Genomic DNA, 13,624 nt, shown 5'->3' with positions numbered 1-13,624 from the left:
TCAACTTACCAAGCACCGAAGTAAGACTAACCGGCCTATAATTACCAGGGTCATTTCTATTCCCTTTCTTAAACAGAGGAACAACATTCGCCACTCTCCAGTCCTCTGGCACCATCCCCATGGATAGTGAGGACCCAAAGATCAAAGCCAAAGGCTCTGCAATCTCATCCCTTGCCTCCCAAAGAATCCTAGGATATATTTCATCAGGCCCAGGGGACTTAACGACCTTCAGTTTATTCAAAACTGCTAGTACATCCTCCCTCCGAGCATCTACTTCCTCCAGCCTATTAGCCTGTAACACCTTCTCTTCCTCAAAAACATAGCCCCTCTCCTTGGTGAACACTGAAGAAAAGTATTCATTCATCACCTCCCCTATCTCTACTCATTCCATACACAAGTTCCCACTACTGTCCTTGACCGGCCCTAACCTCACCCTGGTCATTCTTTTATTCCTCACAAGAGTAAAAAGCCTTGGGGTTTTCCTTGATCCAACCTGCCAATGACTTCTCATGTCCCCTCCTTTTTCAGCTTTCACTTTTCAGGAAAGTGAATTTAAGGCCAAAATCAGACTAGCCATGATCCTATTGAATGGCAGAATAGATTCCCGGGGCCAGATGGCCTGCTCCTGGTGTGAGTATGCCTGGGGTACAATCTTGGAGTTTAGCAACATTGTGTTATGCTGAAGTTTGACAGTAAATCACTGCAAGTTCTGGTTGAGATTATTTTGTTTATTTATAAGTAGATCTTGAATTTTGAAATCTTCAGCAAGTCTTGGAGATTTATAATAAATTCCATTAAGATCCTTTTTGTGGTCTTTGAGCACTATTCTAACCGTGAATTTACAATGTTTCTGCTTTCAGATATGAAGGGACAGGTCGTTCACTCTCTTTAAAACTGATACAACAGCTGCGCCAACAAACTGATCAAAGCAAAGTCAATATGACTGCAGAGAATAAAACCACATCCACTGCCAAACTCAGCACAGGTATTGAAGCTGCCTTTTCTTCTTCATTACTTCTTTTCTCTTTTATCTGCCGAGAATTTTTTTTCTGTTATAAGAAAATTCTGATCTTTGGGTTAGTTCGGCCTCTTGCACAAAATGTCGGTTTGTTCCAGGTCGAGAATGCCTTTATCCGTAAATCTGAAAACAAACACGTCCAAAAAACTAATCAACCTTTAGTCTAATTGTTTATCTGCATTGTTTACTTTGCGATTTTTATTGTGATCATATTCAGTGATGTATCTTACTTTTCTAGCCAATTTGTTTATTTTAGACTATAGCTAGCCTAGGCTTCGGCTATTGTAATGTAAGTTTATATACAGTATCCAAAAACCAAAGTTATCTGAAATTCAAGATGCAATTGGCTCCGAGTGTTTTAGATCATAAAAATTTGACCTGTATTTTTCTAATTTCTTTTATATTCAGTATTTACATTTTTTGGAAATGTTCATTTGCGATTATAACAAGAAAACCATGTGCCCTTCAGTTTATATTGGGCTTGCAGGTTCATTTTGCCAGAAGAGTTTACAATTTTCAGACCTTTCTTGGCCTCCTGCAGGAAGATAGATGGCAATTTCTCCACAGAGCAGTTTCCCTTCCTGACCCTTTTTGTTTCTTCCCTGCAGCAAATGTAAGGCCTTGTGACATTATGTCCTTGTGTTTATGTACCATCCCTAGTGTTGAAATATTTTTCATAGAAAAATGTTTGCAAAGGAATTCCATCATCTCCTCTTCCTTGTTTATAGTCATTGAATCAGCTGCTGGTCTTCATTTGGGGATGAGTGTTTCCTGTAGTGACAAGTGTAAATTAAACTTTGTCCTTGTTGTTTTGGTAAATTTCAAGATCTATTTGCAAGATTTAATGTTGAATCATGTGTCATGATAGAGTCTATAATTTAATTGTGTTTATCGTATAGCAGTGATAATGATAGCTCCATAATTATAGGTGAAGGGCATTGTGTAGGAAGTGTTAACCGTGGGATTTACCTCACAAAACGTACTGGATTACACATCATTAAATATTTATTAATTTAAATGTTTTATTACTGGGAGATAAACATAACTGCTTTAAAACATTTGCAGCAAGTTCATTTTCGAATCAGAGTTTTGCAGCACAAAAAGAGGCCCTTTGACCCATTGTGTCTGCATCAGCCATCAAACACCTATCTCATCTAATCCCAATTTCCAGCATTTGGTCCATAGCCTTGTGTGCTGTGGTGTTTTAAGTGCCCATTTAAATGCTCCTTAAATATTGTCCTTCTCCCTCTACCACCCTTTCAGGCAGTGACACCATCTTTTGGGTGAAAAAGCTTTTCCTCAAAACCCCTCTATTCTCCTGCCCTCGCCTTAAATCTCTGCCCCCTGGTTATTGACCCTCCTACTAAGGGGAAATGTTTCTTCCTATCTACCCCATCTCTGTCCCTCATAATTTTGTACGCCTCAAACAGATCCCCCCTCAGCCTTCCCTGTTCTGAGGAAAACAATCCCAGCATAACCAGCCTCTCTTCATAGCTGAAATGCTCCAGCCCAGTCAGCATCCTGGTGAATCTCCTCTGCACCCTCTCCAGTGCAATCATAGTTAAACTTTTATTACAAAAGGTTTGCCCTTTATATTTTCCAAGAATGTCAATTTTTGAGTTTCTCCCCACATTCTTACAGGAAGCTAAATACTCCAGAGTAACCAGGCATTTATCAGACAACAGTAATCCTTCAGCAAGCATTCATTCTTTGAGTACTGTGATTTATACAAATGGCATTTATATCTACTTGGTAATAAAGCAGATTCAATTTTCCATGTTTACTTCTCTGCCTAGTCTTTTGCCTCCGTTAGGCTTTTTCCATTGTCATGACACTGCAGTCCCTGTTGCAGTATAGAGATTGTCGAACGCATTTGTACTGGGGGAGGTTAGACATTCATCAGCTGCTCGATTCTTGAGCAAAACCACATGTGGTTGGGTGGTACATTGAAGTCAGGCAGCCCTGAAACTGGAATTGCTGGATGGTTCCTTTTTCAAGTGCTAAGGAAAATATAGTACATGTATTATTATTGTGTGAGGTTATAACGCATGAGCTAATCTATCTCTCTTTGTTGACAGTACGGTCCCTGCATGAAATTTCTTTACATGAGGCAATTCGATATGCCCCGGGAGACCCAGTGGAGAAGTGGCTGAATGATCTGCTGTGCTTAGATTGTCTGAATATTCCTCGAATCATCTCAGGCTGCCCACTTCCAGAGATGTGTGATCTGTATCCACCAGCATATTTTATATATTATTTTTTCACAGCCAAAAGTACCAAGGAACTGTGTTAGTTAGAACTTCTAGATTAACCAGAATGATAATCTCAGGAATTTATGTTCTCAAATTACTGAAATCTATTTAAATAGAACCATAGAACATTACAGCACAGAAACAGGCCTTTTGGCCCTTCTTGGCTGTGCCGAACCATTTTTCTGCCTAGTCCCACTGACCTGCACCTGGACCATATCCCTCCACACCCCTCTCATCTATGTACCTGTCCAAGTTTTTCTTAAATGTTAAAAGTGAGCCCGCATTCACCACTTCATCTGGCAGCTCATTCCACACTCCCACCACTGTGTGAAGAAGCCCCCCTAATATTCCCTTTAAACTTTTCCCCCTTCACCTTTAACCCATGTCCTCTAGTTTTTTGTCCCCCTATCCTCAGTGGAAAAAGCCTGCTTGCATTCACTCAATCTATATCCATCATAATTTTATACACCTCTATCAAATCTCCCCTCATTCTTCTACGCTCCAGGGAATAAAGTCCTAACCTATTCAACCTTTCTCTGTAAGTCAGTTTCAAGTCCTGGCAACATCCTTGTAAACCTTCTCTGCACTCTTTCAACCTTATTAATATCCTTCCTGTAATTAGGTGACCAAAACTGCACACAATACTCTAAATTCGGCCTCACCAATGTCTTATACAACTTCACCATAACATTCCAACTCTTATACTCAATACTTTGATTTATAAAGGCCAATGTACCAAAAGCACTCTTTACGACCCTATCTACCTGTGACGCCACTTTTAGGGAATTATGTATCTGTATTTCCAGATCCCTCTGTTCTACTGCACTCTTCAGTGTCCTACCATTTACCTTGTATGTTCTACCTTGGTTTGTCCTTCCAAAGTGCAATACCTCACACTTGTCTGCATTAAACTCCATCTGCCATTTTTCAGCCCATTTTTCTAGCTGGTCCAAATCCCTCTGCAAGCTTTGAAAACCTTCCTCACTGTCCACTACACCTCCAATCTTTGTATCATCAGCAAATTTGCTGATCCAATTTACCACATTATCATCCAGATCATTGATATAGATGACAAACAACAATGGACCCAGCACTGATCCCTGTGGCACACCACCAGTCACAGCCTTCACTCAGAGAAGCAATCCTCCACTACCACTCTCTGACTTCTTCCATTGATGTGGAGATGCCGGCGTTGGACTGGGGTAAACACAGTAAGAGTTTTAACAACACCAGGTTAAAATCCACTAGGTTTATTTGGTAGCGATGTCATTAGCTTTCGGAGCACTGCTCCTTCATCAGATGGAGTGGATATCTGCTCTCAAACAGGGAATACAGAGACACAAAATCAAGTTACAGAATACTGATTAGAATGCGAACCTTTACAGCTGACCAGGTCTTAAAGATACAGACAGTGTGAGTGGAGGGAGCGTTAGGCACAGGTTAAAGAAATGTGTATTGTCTCCAGACAGGACAGCCAGTGAGATTCTGCAAGTCCAGGAGGCAAGCTGTGGGGGTTACCGATAGTGTGACATGAACCCAAGATCCGGGTTTAGGCCGTCCTCATGTGTGCGGAACTTGGCATGTCCTGTCTGGAGACAATACACATTTCTTTAACCTGTGCCTAATGCTCCCTCCACTCATATTGTCTGTATCTTTAAGACCTGATCAGCTGTAAAGATTCGCATTCTAATCAGTATTCTGTAACTTGATTTTGTATCTCTGTATGCCCTGTTTGAGAGCAGATATCCACTCCATCTGACGAAGGAGCAGCGCTCCGAAAGCTAATGGCATTTGCTACCAAATGAACCTGGTGGACTTTAACCTGGTGTTGTTAAAACTCTTACTGTGTTCTTCCATTGAGCCAATGTCGAATCCAATTTACTACCTCTCCATGTATACCAAGCGACGGAACCTTCCTAACTAACCTCCCATGCGGGACCTTGTCAAAGGCCTTACTGAAGTCCATGTAGACAACATCCACTGTCTTCCCTTCATCCACTTTCCTGGTAACCTCCTCGAAAAACTCTTAATAGATTGGTTAAACATGACCTACCACGCACAAAGCCATGTTGACTCTCCCTAATAAGTCCCTGTCTATCCAAATATTTGTAGATCCTATCTCTTAGTACTCCTTCCAATAATTTACCTCCTCCTGACGTCAAACTTACCGGCCTATAATTTCCCGCATTACTTTTTGAGCCTTTTTTAAACAACGGAACAACATGAGCTATCCTCCAATCATCCGGCACCGCACCCGTGGATATCGACATTTTAAATACATCTGCCAGGGCCCCTGCAATTTCAACACTAGTCTCCTTCAAGGTCCGAGGGAATACCCTGTCCGGTCCTGGGGATTTATCTACTCTGATTTGCCTCAAGACAGCAAGCACCTCCTCCCCTTTAATCTGTAAAGGTTCCATGACCTCCCTCCTTGTTTGTTTTATTTCCATAGACTCCATGCCAGTTTCCTTAGTAAATACGGATGCAAAAAACCCATTTAATATCTCCCCCATTTCTTTTGGTTCCGTACATAGCTGACCACTCTGATCTTCAAGAGGACCAATTTTATCCCTTGCTATCCTTTTGCTCTTAATATACCTGTAGAAGCTCTCAGGATTATCCTTCGCCTTGTCTGCCAAAGCAACCTCATGTCTTCTTTTAGCCCTCCTGATTTCTTTCTTAAGTAGTTTCTTGCACTTTTTATACTCCTCAAGCATCTTATTTGCTCCCTGTTGCCTATACATGTCACACATCTCTCTCTTCTTCTTTATCAGAGTTCCAATATCCCTCGAGAACCAAGGTTCCTTATTCTTATTCACTTTGCCTTTTATCCTGACAGGAACATACAAACTCTGCACTCTCAAAATTTCTCCTTTGAAGGCCTCCCACTTACCATTCACATCCTTGCCAGAGAACAGCCTGTCCCAATCCACACTTTTTAGATCCTTTCTCATTTCTTCAGATTTGGCCTTTTTCCAGTTTAGAACCTCAACCCGAGGACCAGATCTATCTTTATCCATGATCAAGTTGAAACTAATGGCATTATGATCACTGGAACCAAAGTGTTCCCCTACACACACTTCCGTCACTTGTTCTAACTCGTTTCCTAATAGGAGATCTAATATTGCATCCTCTCTAGTTGGTACCTCTATATATTGATTTAGAAAATTTTACGGAACACATTTTACGAACTCTAACCCGTCTAGACCTTTAACAGTATGGGAGTCCCAATCTATATGTGGAAAATTAAAATCCCCTACTATCACAACTTTATGTTTCCTGCAGTTGTCTGCTATCTCTCTGCAGATTTGCTCCTCCAATTCTCGCTGACTATTGGGTGGTCTATAATACACCCCCATTAATGTGGTCATACCTTTCCTGTTTCTCAGCTCCACCCATATGGCCTCGGTCGACAAGCCCTCTAATCTGTCCTGCCTGAGCACTGCTGTAACATTTTCCCTGACTAGCAATGCCACCCCCCCCACCCTTCATCCCTCTGCCTCTATCACATCTGAAACATCAGAACCTGGAACATTGAGCTGCCAGTCCTGCCCCTCCTGTAGCCAAGTTTCGCTAATGGCTATAATGTCATAATTCCATGTGTCAATCCACGCCCTCAGCTCGTCTGCCTTCCTCACAATACTCCTGGCATTGAAATATTCACACCTCAGAAGATTATTACCACCACACACAACCCTTCTATTTGTGATTTTGCATGAACTATTAACATCATTTATTTTCACCCCCGCTGCACTATCTGCTCTGGCACTCTGGTTCCCATCCCCCTGCAAATCTAGTTTAAACGCTCCCCAATAACACTAGCAAACCTCCCTGCAAGTATATTGGTCCCCTTGTAGTTTAGGTGTAACCCGTCTCTCTTGTACAGGTCCCACCTGCCCCAGAAGAGGTCCCAATGATCTAGAAATCTGAAACCCTGCCCCCTACACCAGTTCCTCAGCCACGTGTTCATCCGCCTGAGCATCCTACTCCTACCCTCACTGGCACGTGGCACAGGTAGCAATCCTGAGATTACTACCCTCGGGGTCCTGCTTTTTAACTTCCTACCAAGCTCTCTATACTCACTCTTCAGGAGCTCCTCACCCTTCCTACGTCATTGGTACCAATGTGTACCATGACATCTGGCTGATCACCCTCCCACTTCAGAATGCTGTGCACGCGATCAGAGACATCCCTGACCCTGGCACCCGGGAGGCAACAAACCATCCGGGAGTCTCTGTCACGACCACAGAACCTCCGGTCCGTACCTCTGTCTATCGAGTCCCCTATCACTACCGCTCTCCTCTTCCACCCTCCCTTCTGCGCTGCAGAACCAGACTCAGTGCCAGAGATCCGGCTGCCACAGCTTGTCCCAGGTAAGGTATCCCCCACAACAGTATCCAACTCGGTCTACCTGTTGTGGAGGGGAATGGCCACAGGGGAACCCTGCGCTGCCTGCCCTTTCCCTTTCCCTCGCTTGACGGTAACCCAATTACCTGTGCCTTTGGTGTAACTGCCTCCCTGAAGCTACTATCTATAAACTCCTCATTCTCCCGAATGATCCGGAGGTCATCCAGCTCCTACTCCAGTTCCCTAACGCGGTCTGTTAGGAGCTGCAGCTGGATGCACCTCCTGCAGGTGTCGTTGTGGTCTCCCTGACTTCCCACATCCTGCAAGAGAAGCATTCCAACATCCTGTCTGGCATTCTTTCTACTCTGAAGAAACAAAAACAACTTACTGGAATCTACCCTCGCCTCTGCCTGTTCACGCCGAAGCCTGTTTGAGCCAAAGCCGTCCCACTCCGCTCCCTCTCACTCTGCTCCCTCTCACTCTCCTGCCCGCTGGATAGAGCGGCCTGCTTTTTAAACCTTCCGCGTGCTACTGGCTGACGTCAGGCGCCTGCGCAGTCTCGCGTTCCACTCGCTGCCTCCCTCGCTCCGACTCAAAAAATTCACTGGGGCCTACTTCCGGTTTTACACTCCCGGCTGCCTTAGAGAAAAAAAAACTCCGGGAAAAAAAAGAGTAAGTTAAAAATCCCTCTTACCTACTAGCTCTCCTCACTTGAACCACCACTCTAGCTGCTCCTCTGGAACAAATATGTCTCCTCTTGTGTTTGAGTCCCAGTTACTGACTGATGTATATGCTGAGATCTGAAAGAGATTCTTGGGATCTGAGAAATAATACTTGGCATTAAAACATTGTGACTTTGAGACGTGGATATTTTAGGTGTATGTACATGAAAATTGAGTTTACTGGGTTTGTCTACAATATGGCCCACAACAAAATATTCTAGCCATGGAGTATTTTTGGATCTATTGCAGAAATACTGAATCACAGAATCTTTACAATGCTGAAGGAGGTCATTTGGTCTATCAAGTATGCACTGGCGCTCTGAAAGAGCATTCTATCTAGTCCCACTCCCCTGCCTTATCCCAATAACTTTGCACATTCTTTTCAGAGAGCAATCCAACTCCTGTTTGAATACCTGGATCATAGCTGCCTCCTCCACCCCCTCAGAAGGTTTGTTCCAGACTCCAACCACCCTCTGAGTGAAAAGTATTTTCCTCTCAACACTTTACTCCTTTTGTCAATTATTTTGAGTTTGTGGCCTCTCGTTCTCGATGTGCTCTTGAGGGGGAACAGTTTCTCACTATTTACCCTGTCCATACCGTCCTGGACAAAGAACAAAGAACAGCACAGGAAACAGGCCCTTCGGCCCTCCAAGCCTGTGCCGCTCCTTGGTCCAACTAGACCAATCGTTTGTATCCCTCCATTCCCAGGCTGCTCATGTGACTATCCAGGTAAGTCTTAAACGATGTCAGCGTGCCTGCCTCCACCACCCTACTTGGCAGCGCATTCCAGGCCCCCACCACCCTCTGTGTAAAAAACATCTCTCTAATATCTGAGTTATACTTCACCCCTCTCACCTTCAGCCCGTGACCCCTCGTGAACGTCACTTCTGATCTGGGAAAAAGCTTCCCACCGTTCACCCTATCTATCCCCTTCATAATCTTGTACACCTCTGTTAGATCTCCCCTCATTCTCCGTCTTTCCAGGGAGAACAACCCCAGTTTACCCAATCTCTCCTCATAACTAAGACCCTCCATACCAGGCAACATCCTGGTAAACCTTCTCTGCACTCTCTCTAACGCCTCCACGTCCTTCTGGTAGTGCGGCGACCAGAACTGGACGCAGTACTCCAAATGTGGCCTAACCTGCGTTCTATACAGCTGCATCATCAGACTCCAGCTTTTATACTCTATACCCCATCCTATAAAGGCAAGCATACCATATGCCTTCTTCACCACCTTCTCCACCTGTGTTGCCACCTTCAAGGATTTGTGGACTTGCACACCTAGGTCCCTCTGTGTTTCTATACTCCTGATGACTCTACCATTTATTGTATAACTCCTCCCTACATTATTTCTTCCAAAATGCATCACTTCGCATTTATCTGGATTAAACTCCATCTGCCACCTCTCCGTCCAATTTTCCAGCCTATCTAAATCCTGCTGTATTGCCCGACAATGTTCTTCACTATCCGCAAGTCCAGCCATCTTCGTGTCATCCACAAACTTGCTGATTACACCAGTTACACCTTCTTCCAAATCATTTATATATATATCACAAATAGCAGAGGTTCCAGTACAGAGCCCTGCGGAACACCACTGGTCACAGACCTCCAGCCGGAAAAAGACCCTTCGACCACTACCCTCTGTCTCCTATGGCCAAGCCAGTTCTCCACCCATCTAGCCACTTCTCCTTGTATCCCATGAGCCTTAACCTTCTTAACCAACCTGCCATGTGGGACTTTGTCAAATGTCTTACTGAAATCCATATAGACGACATCCACGGCCCTTCCTTCATCAACCGTTTTTGTCACTTCCTCAAAAATCTCCACCAAATTTGTAAGGCACGACCTCCCTCTTACAAAACCATGCTGTCTGTCACTAATGAGATTGTTCCGTTCTAAATGCACATACATCCTGGACCTAGAATACTTCCATCAAGTCTCCTCTTAGCCTTCATTTCTGCAAGGAAAACAATCTGTCCTTATAGCTACAGCTATTTATCCCTGGGATCATTCTTGTGAATCTCCTCTGTACTCCAATGCCTTCACATCCTTCATCAAGTATGGTGCCCAGAACTGGATGCAGTCTCCAGATATGGCCTAATTAGTGTCTTATACAAGTTCACCATGACCTTCTTACTCTTCTACTCAGTGACAATGTTAGAAATGCAGGCCCCTTTAAGAGTAAACCAGGACTAGCTTCTGAGTGAGTTGAGAGCAGCTCATTGAAGCCTGTGACTTCAGAGCTGGACTTTCAAGAACAAAGAACAATACAGCACAGGAACAGGCCCTTCGGCCCTCCAATCCCGCGCCGCTCCCCGGTCCAGGATTGAATCCTGAATCCAGGATCCCCGCCCAATTTTCCAGCCTATCTACATCCTAATATCCTATCCACCGAGCTGTCCCTCACAGCTACGATGCTTTGTTCATCACAACCTATTAACTCACCCCCACCCCCCCATTCCAGACCATGTGATCTCCAGGGAGAGGCGAAAACCCAGAGTGAAAACCCCAGGGCCAATATGGGGGGAAATAAAATCTGGGAAATTCCTCTCCGACCCCCTGAGGCGATCGAAACGAGTCCAGGACATCACACTGGCCATGAACAGAAAATGCTTCCCAACCCTATTCATTTCCACTTCTGCTTTACGAACACCATCTGAATTCCCTGCCCCCGAGACAGGTTCCCAACTATCCGCAGTCTCGCTCTGTACTGGCACCAGCAAGATGATCATAGAATGAAGCCTTGAAACGAGAAACAAAGAACAATTAGCCCGCGCCGCTCCCTAGTCCAAACTAGACCACTCTTTTGTATCCCTCCATTCCCACTCCGTTCATATAGCTGTCTAGATAAGTCTTAAACGTTCCCAGTGTGTCCGCCTCCACCACCTTGCCCGGCAACACATTCCAGGCCCCCACGACCCTCTGTGTAAAATATGTCCTTCTGATATCTGTGTTAAACCTCCCCCCCTTCACCTTGAACCTATGACCCCTCGTGAACGTCACCACCGACCCGGGGAAAAGCTTCCCACCGTTCACCCTATCTATGCCTTTCATAATTTTATACACCTCTATTAAGTCTCCCCTCATCCTCCGTCTTTCCAAGGAGAACAACCCCAGTTTCCCCAATCTCTCCTCATAACCAAGCCCCTCCATACCAGGCAACATCCTGGTAAACCTCCTCTGTACTCTCTCCAAAGCCGTCCTTCTGGTAGTGTGGCGACCAGAACTGGACGCAGTATTCCAAATGCGGCCGAACCAACGTTCTATACATCTGCAACATCAGACCCCAACTTTTATACTCTATGCCCCGTCCTATAAAGGCAAGCATGCCATATGCCTTCTTCACCATCTTCTCCACCTGTGACGTCACCTTCAAAGATCTGTGGACTTGCACACCCAGGTTTCCTCGAGGGGACGGGTCCAGAAGGGAAGAATGGAAATTGGCATTTGTGTTGAACTATAGCACAACAAGACAAAAGTTGGGAATCTCAGAATATCTGCTGCCTGATGTGGTAAATCGATATCTGCCTGTGAAACACTCACACTCCTATTAATAAAGCCTAAAATACTATCCACTTTATTAACTGCTATCTCAACCTGCCCTGCAACCTTCAATGACAAATATACCGAAGTCCCTCTGTTCCTACACCTCCTTTGGAGTTTCTCCCCTTCTATATTCTTCCCTCACATTTCTCTACATTGAATTTCATCTCCACTTGTCTGCCCAATCCAACAGGTCTATGTTCTATTGAAAATCAAGACTATCCTCGTCACAGTTGACAATGTTTCCCATCTTCATATCATCCACAAATTTTGCCTTTCTGTACTAGATCCAAAAATAGTCCATGGCTAGGATATTTATTTGTGAGGCCATATTGTAGACAAGCTCGATTTTGATACCCTGAACTCCACAGTCTAGGTCATTAATATATATATCAGGAAAAGCAACACTGCCTCTGGAGAACTCCACCTCAAACCTGAGAAACAGCCATTTATCACCGTTTCCTGTCACTCAGCCAGTTTCTTATCCAAGTGCCTACTTTTCCTTTTATCCCATGAGCTAGAGATTTGCTCTCAATTTGTTGTGTGGCACTGTATCAAATGCCTTTTGAAAATCCATATCCACCACATCAGCAGTGATGACCTTATCAACCTTCTCTGTTCCTTCATCAAAAAACTCCAGCAAGCTAGTTAAACATGATTTTCCATGAATGAATCCATGTTGGCTTTCCTTAATTTTCCTTTACCTCTCTAAGTACCTATTGATTTTTTTCCCCCCAACTATAGTTTCTAGAAGTTGCCCTACCACTGAAGTCAAACTGACTGCTCTGTAATTGCCGACATTATCCTTGCACTCCTTTTTGAACAAGGGAACAACATTCCCAATTCTCCAGTTGTCTGGCAGCACCTGTGTCTAAGGAAGACTGGAAGATTATCACCATCCCACACAGTCCTAAAACCTTATCAATTTTAAGTAAAGATAGCCTTTCTAACACCTCCCTTCTTCTCAACTGTAAATTCCTCAAGTGTATCAGTTATCTCCTCTCCTCAGCCTGGGTAACATCTTCCTTTGTAAAGACAGCTGCAAAGTACTTGCTTAATGCTTGCGCTGCTTCTGCCTTCACGTGCAAGTCTCCTTTTTCTATCCCTAATCGGCCCTACTCTTTTTTCACCCTTTTATTATTTAGAACATAGAACATAGAACAGTACAGCACAGAACAGGCCCTTCGGCCCACGATGTTGTGCCGAGCTTTATCTGAAACCAAGATCAAGCTATCCCACTCCCTATCATCCTGGTGTGCTCCATGTGCCTATCCAATAACCGCTTAAATGTTTCTAAAGTGTCTGACTCCACTATCACTGCAGGCAGTCCATTCCACACCCCAACCACTCTCTGCGTAAAGAACCTACCTCTGATATCCGTCCTGTATCTCCCACCACGAACCCTATAGTTATGCCCCCTTGTAATAGCTCCATCCACCCGAGGAAATAGTCTTTGAACGTTCACTCTATCTATCCCCTTCATCATTTTATACACCTCTATCAAGTCTCCCCTCAGCCTCCTCCGCTCCAGAGAGAATAGCCCTAGCTCCCTCAACCTTTCCTCATATGACCTACCCTCCAAACCAGGCAGCATCCTGGTAAATCTCCTCTGCACTCTCTCCAATGCTTCCACAGCCTTCTTATAGTGAGGTGACCAGAACTGCACACAATATTCCAAATGTGGTCTCACCAAGGTCCTGTACAGTTGCAGCATAACCCCACGGCTCTTAAACTCCAACC

General features: G+C 44.4%; 1 protein-coding gene across 1 annotated transcript in view; it reads left to right on the top strand.

Moving 5' to 3' along the window:
• nat10 (N-acetyltransferase 10) overlaps positions 1-13,624 on the top strand; it is a 209,339-nt gene that overhangs the window by 132,406 nt on the left and 63,309 nt on the right. Inside the window, exons 13-14 of the mRNA XM_078221061.1 lie at positions 861-985; positions 3,097-3,247. Of these exons, the coding sequence (XP_078077187.1) occupies positions 861-985; positions 3,097-3,247 (276 nt within the window). The remainder of the gene's footprint in view (positions 1-860; positions 986-3,096; positions 3,248-13,624) is intronic.

Source organism: Mustelus asterias, chromosome 9 (genome assembly GCF_964213995.1).
Source record: "Mustelus asterias chromosome 9, sMusAst1.hap1.1, whole genome shotgun sequence".
Classification (NCBI taxonomy): domain Eukaryota; kingdom Metazoa; phylum Chordata; class Chondrichthyes; order Carcharhiniformes; family Triakidae; genus Mustelus; species Mustelus asterias.
The sequence above is the reverse complement of the archived record's forward strand: the minus strand, read 5'-3'. Positions and strand labels throughout refer to the sequence as shown.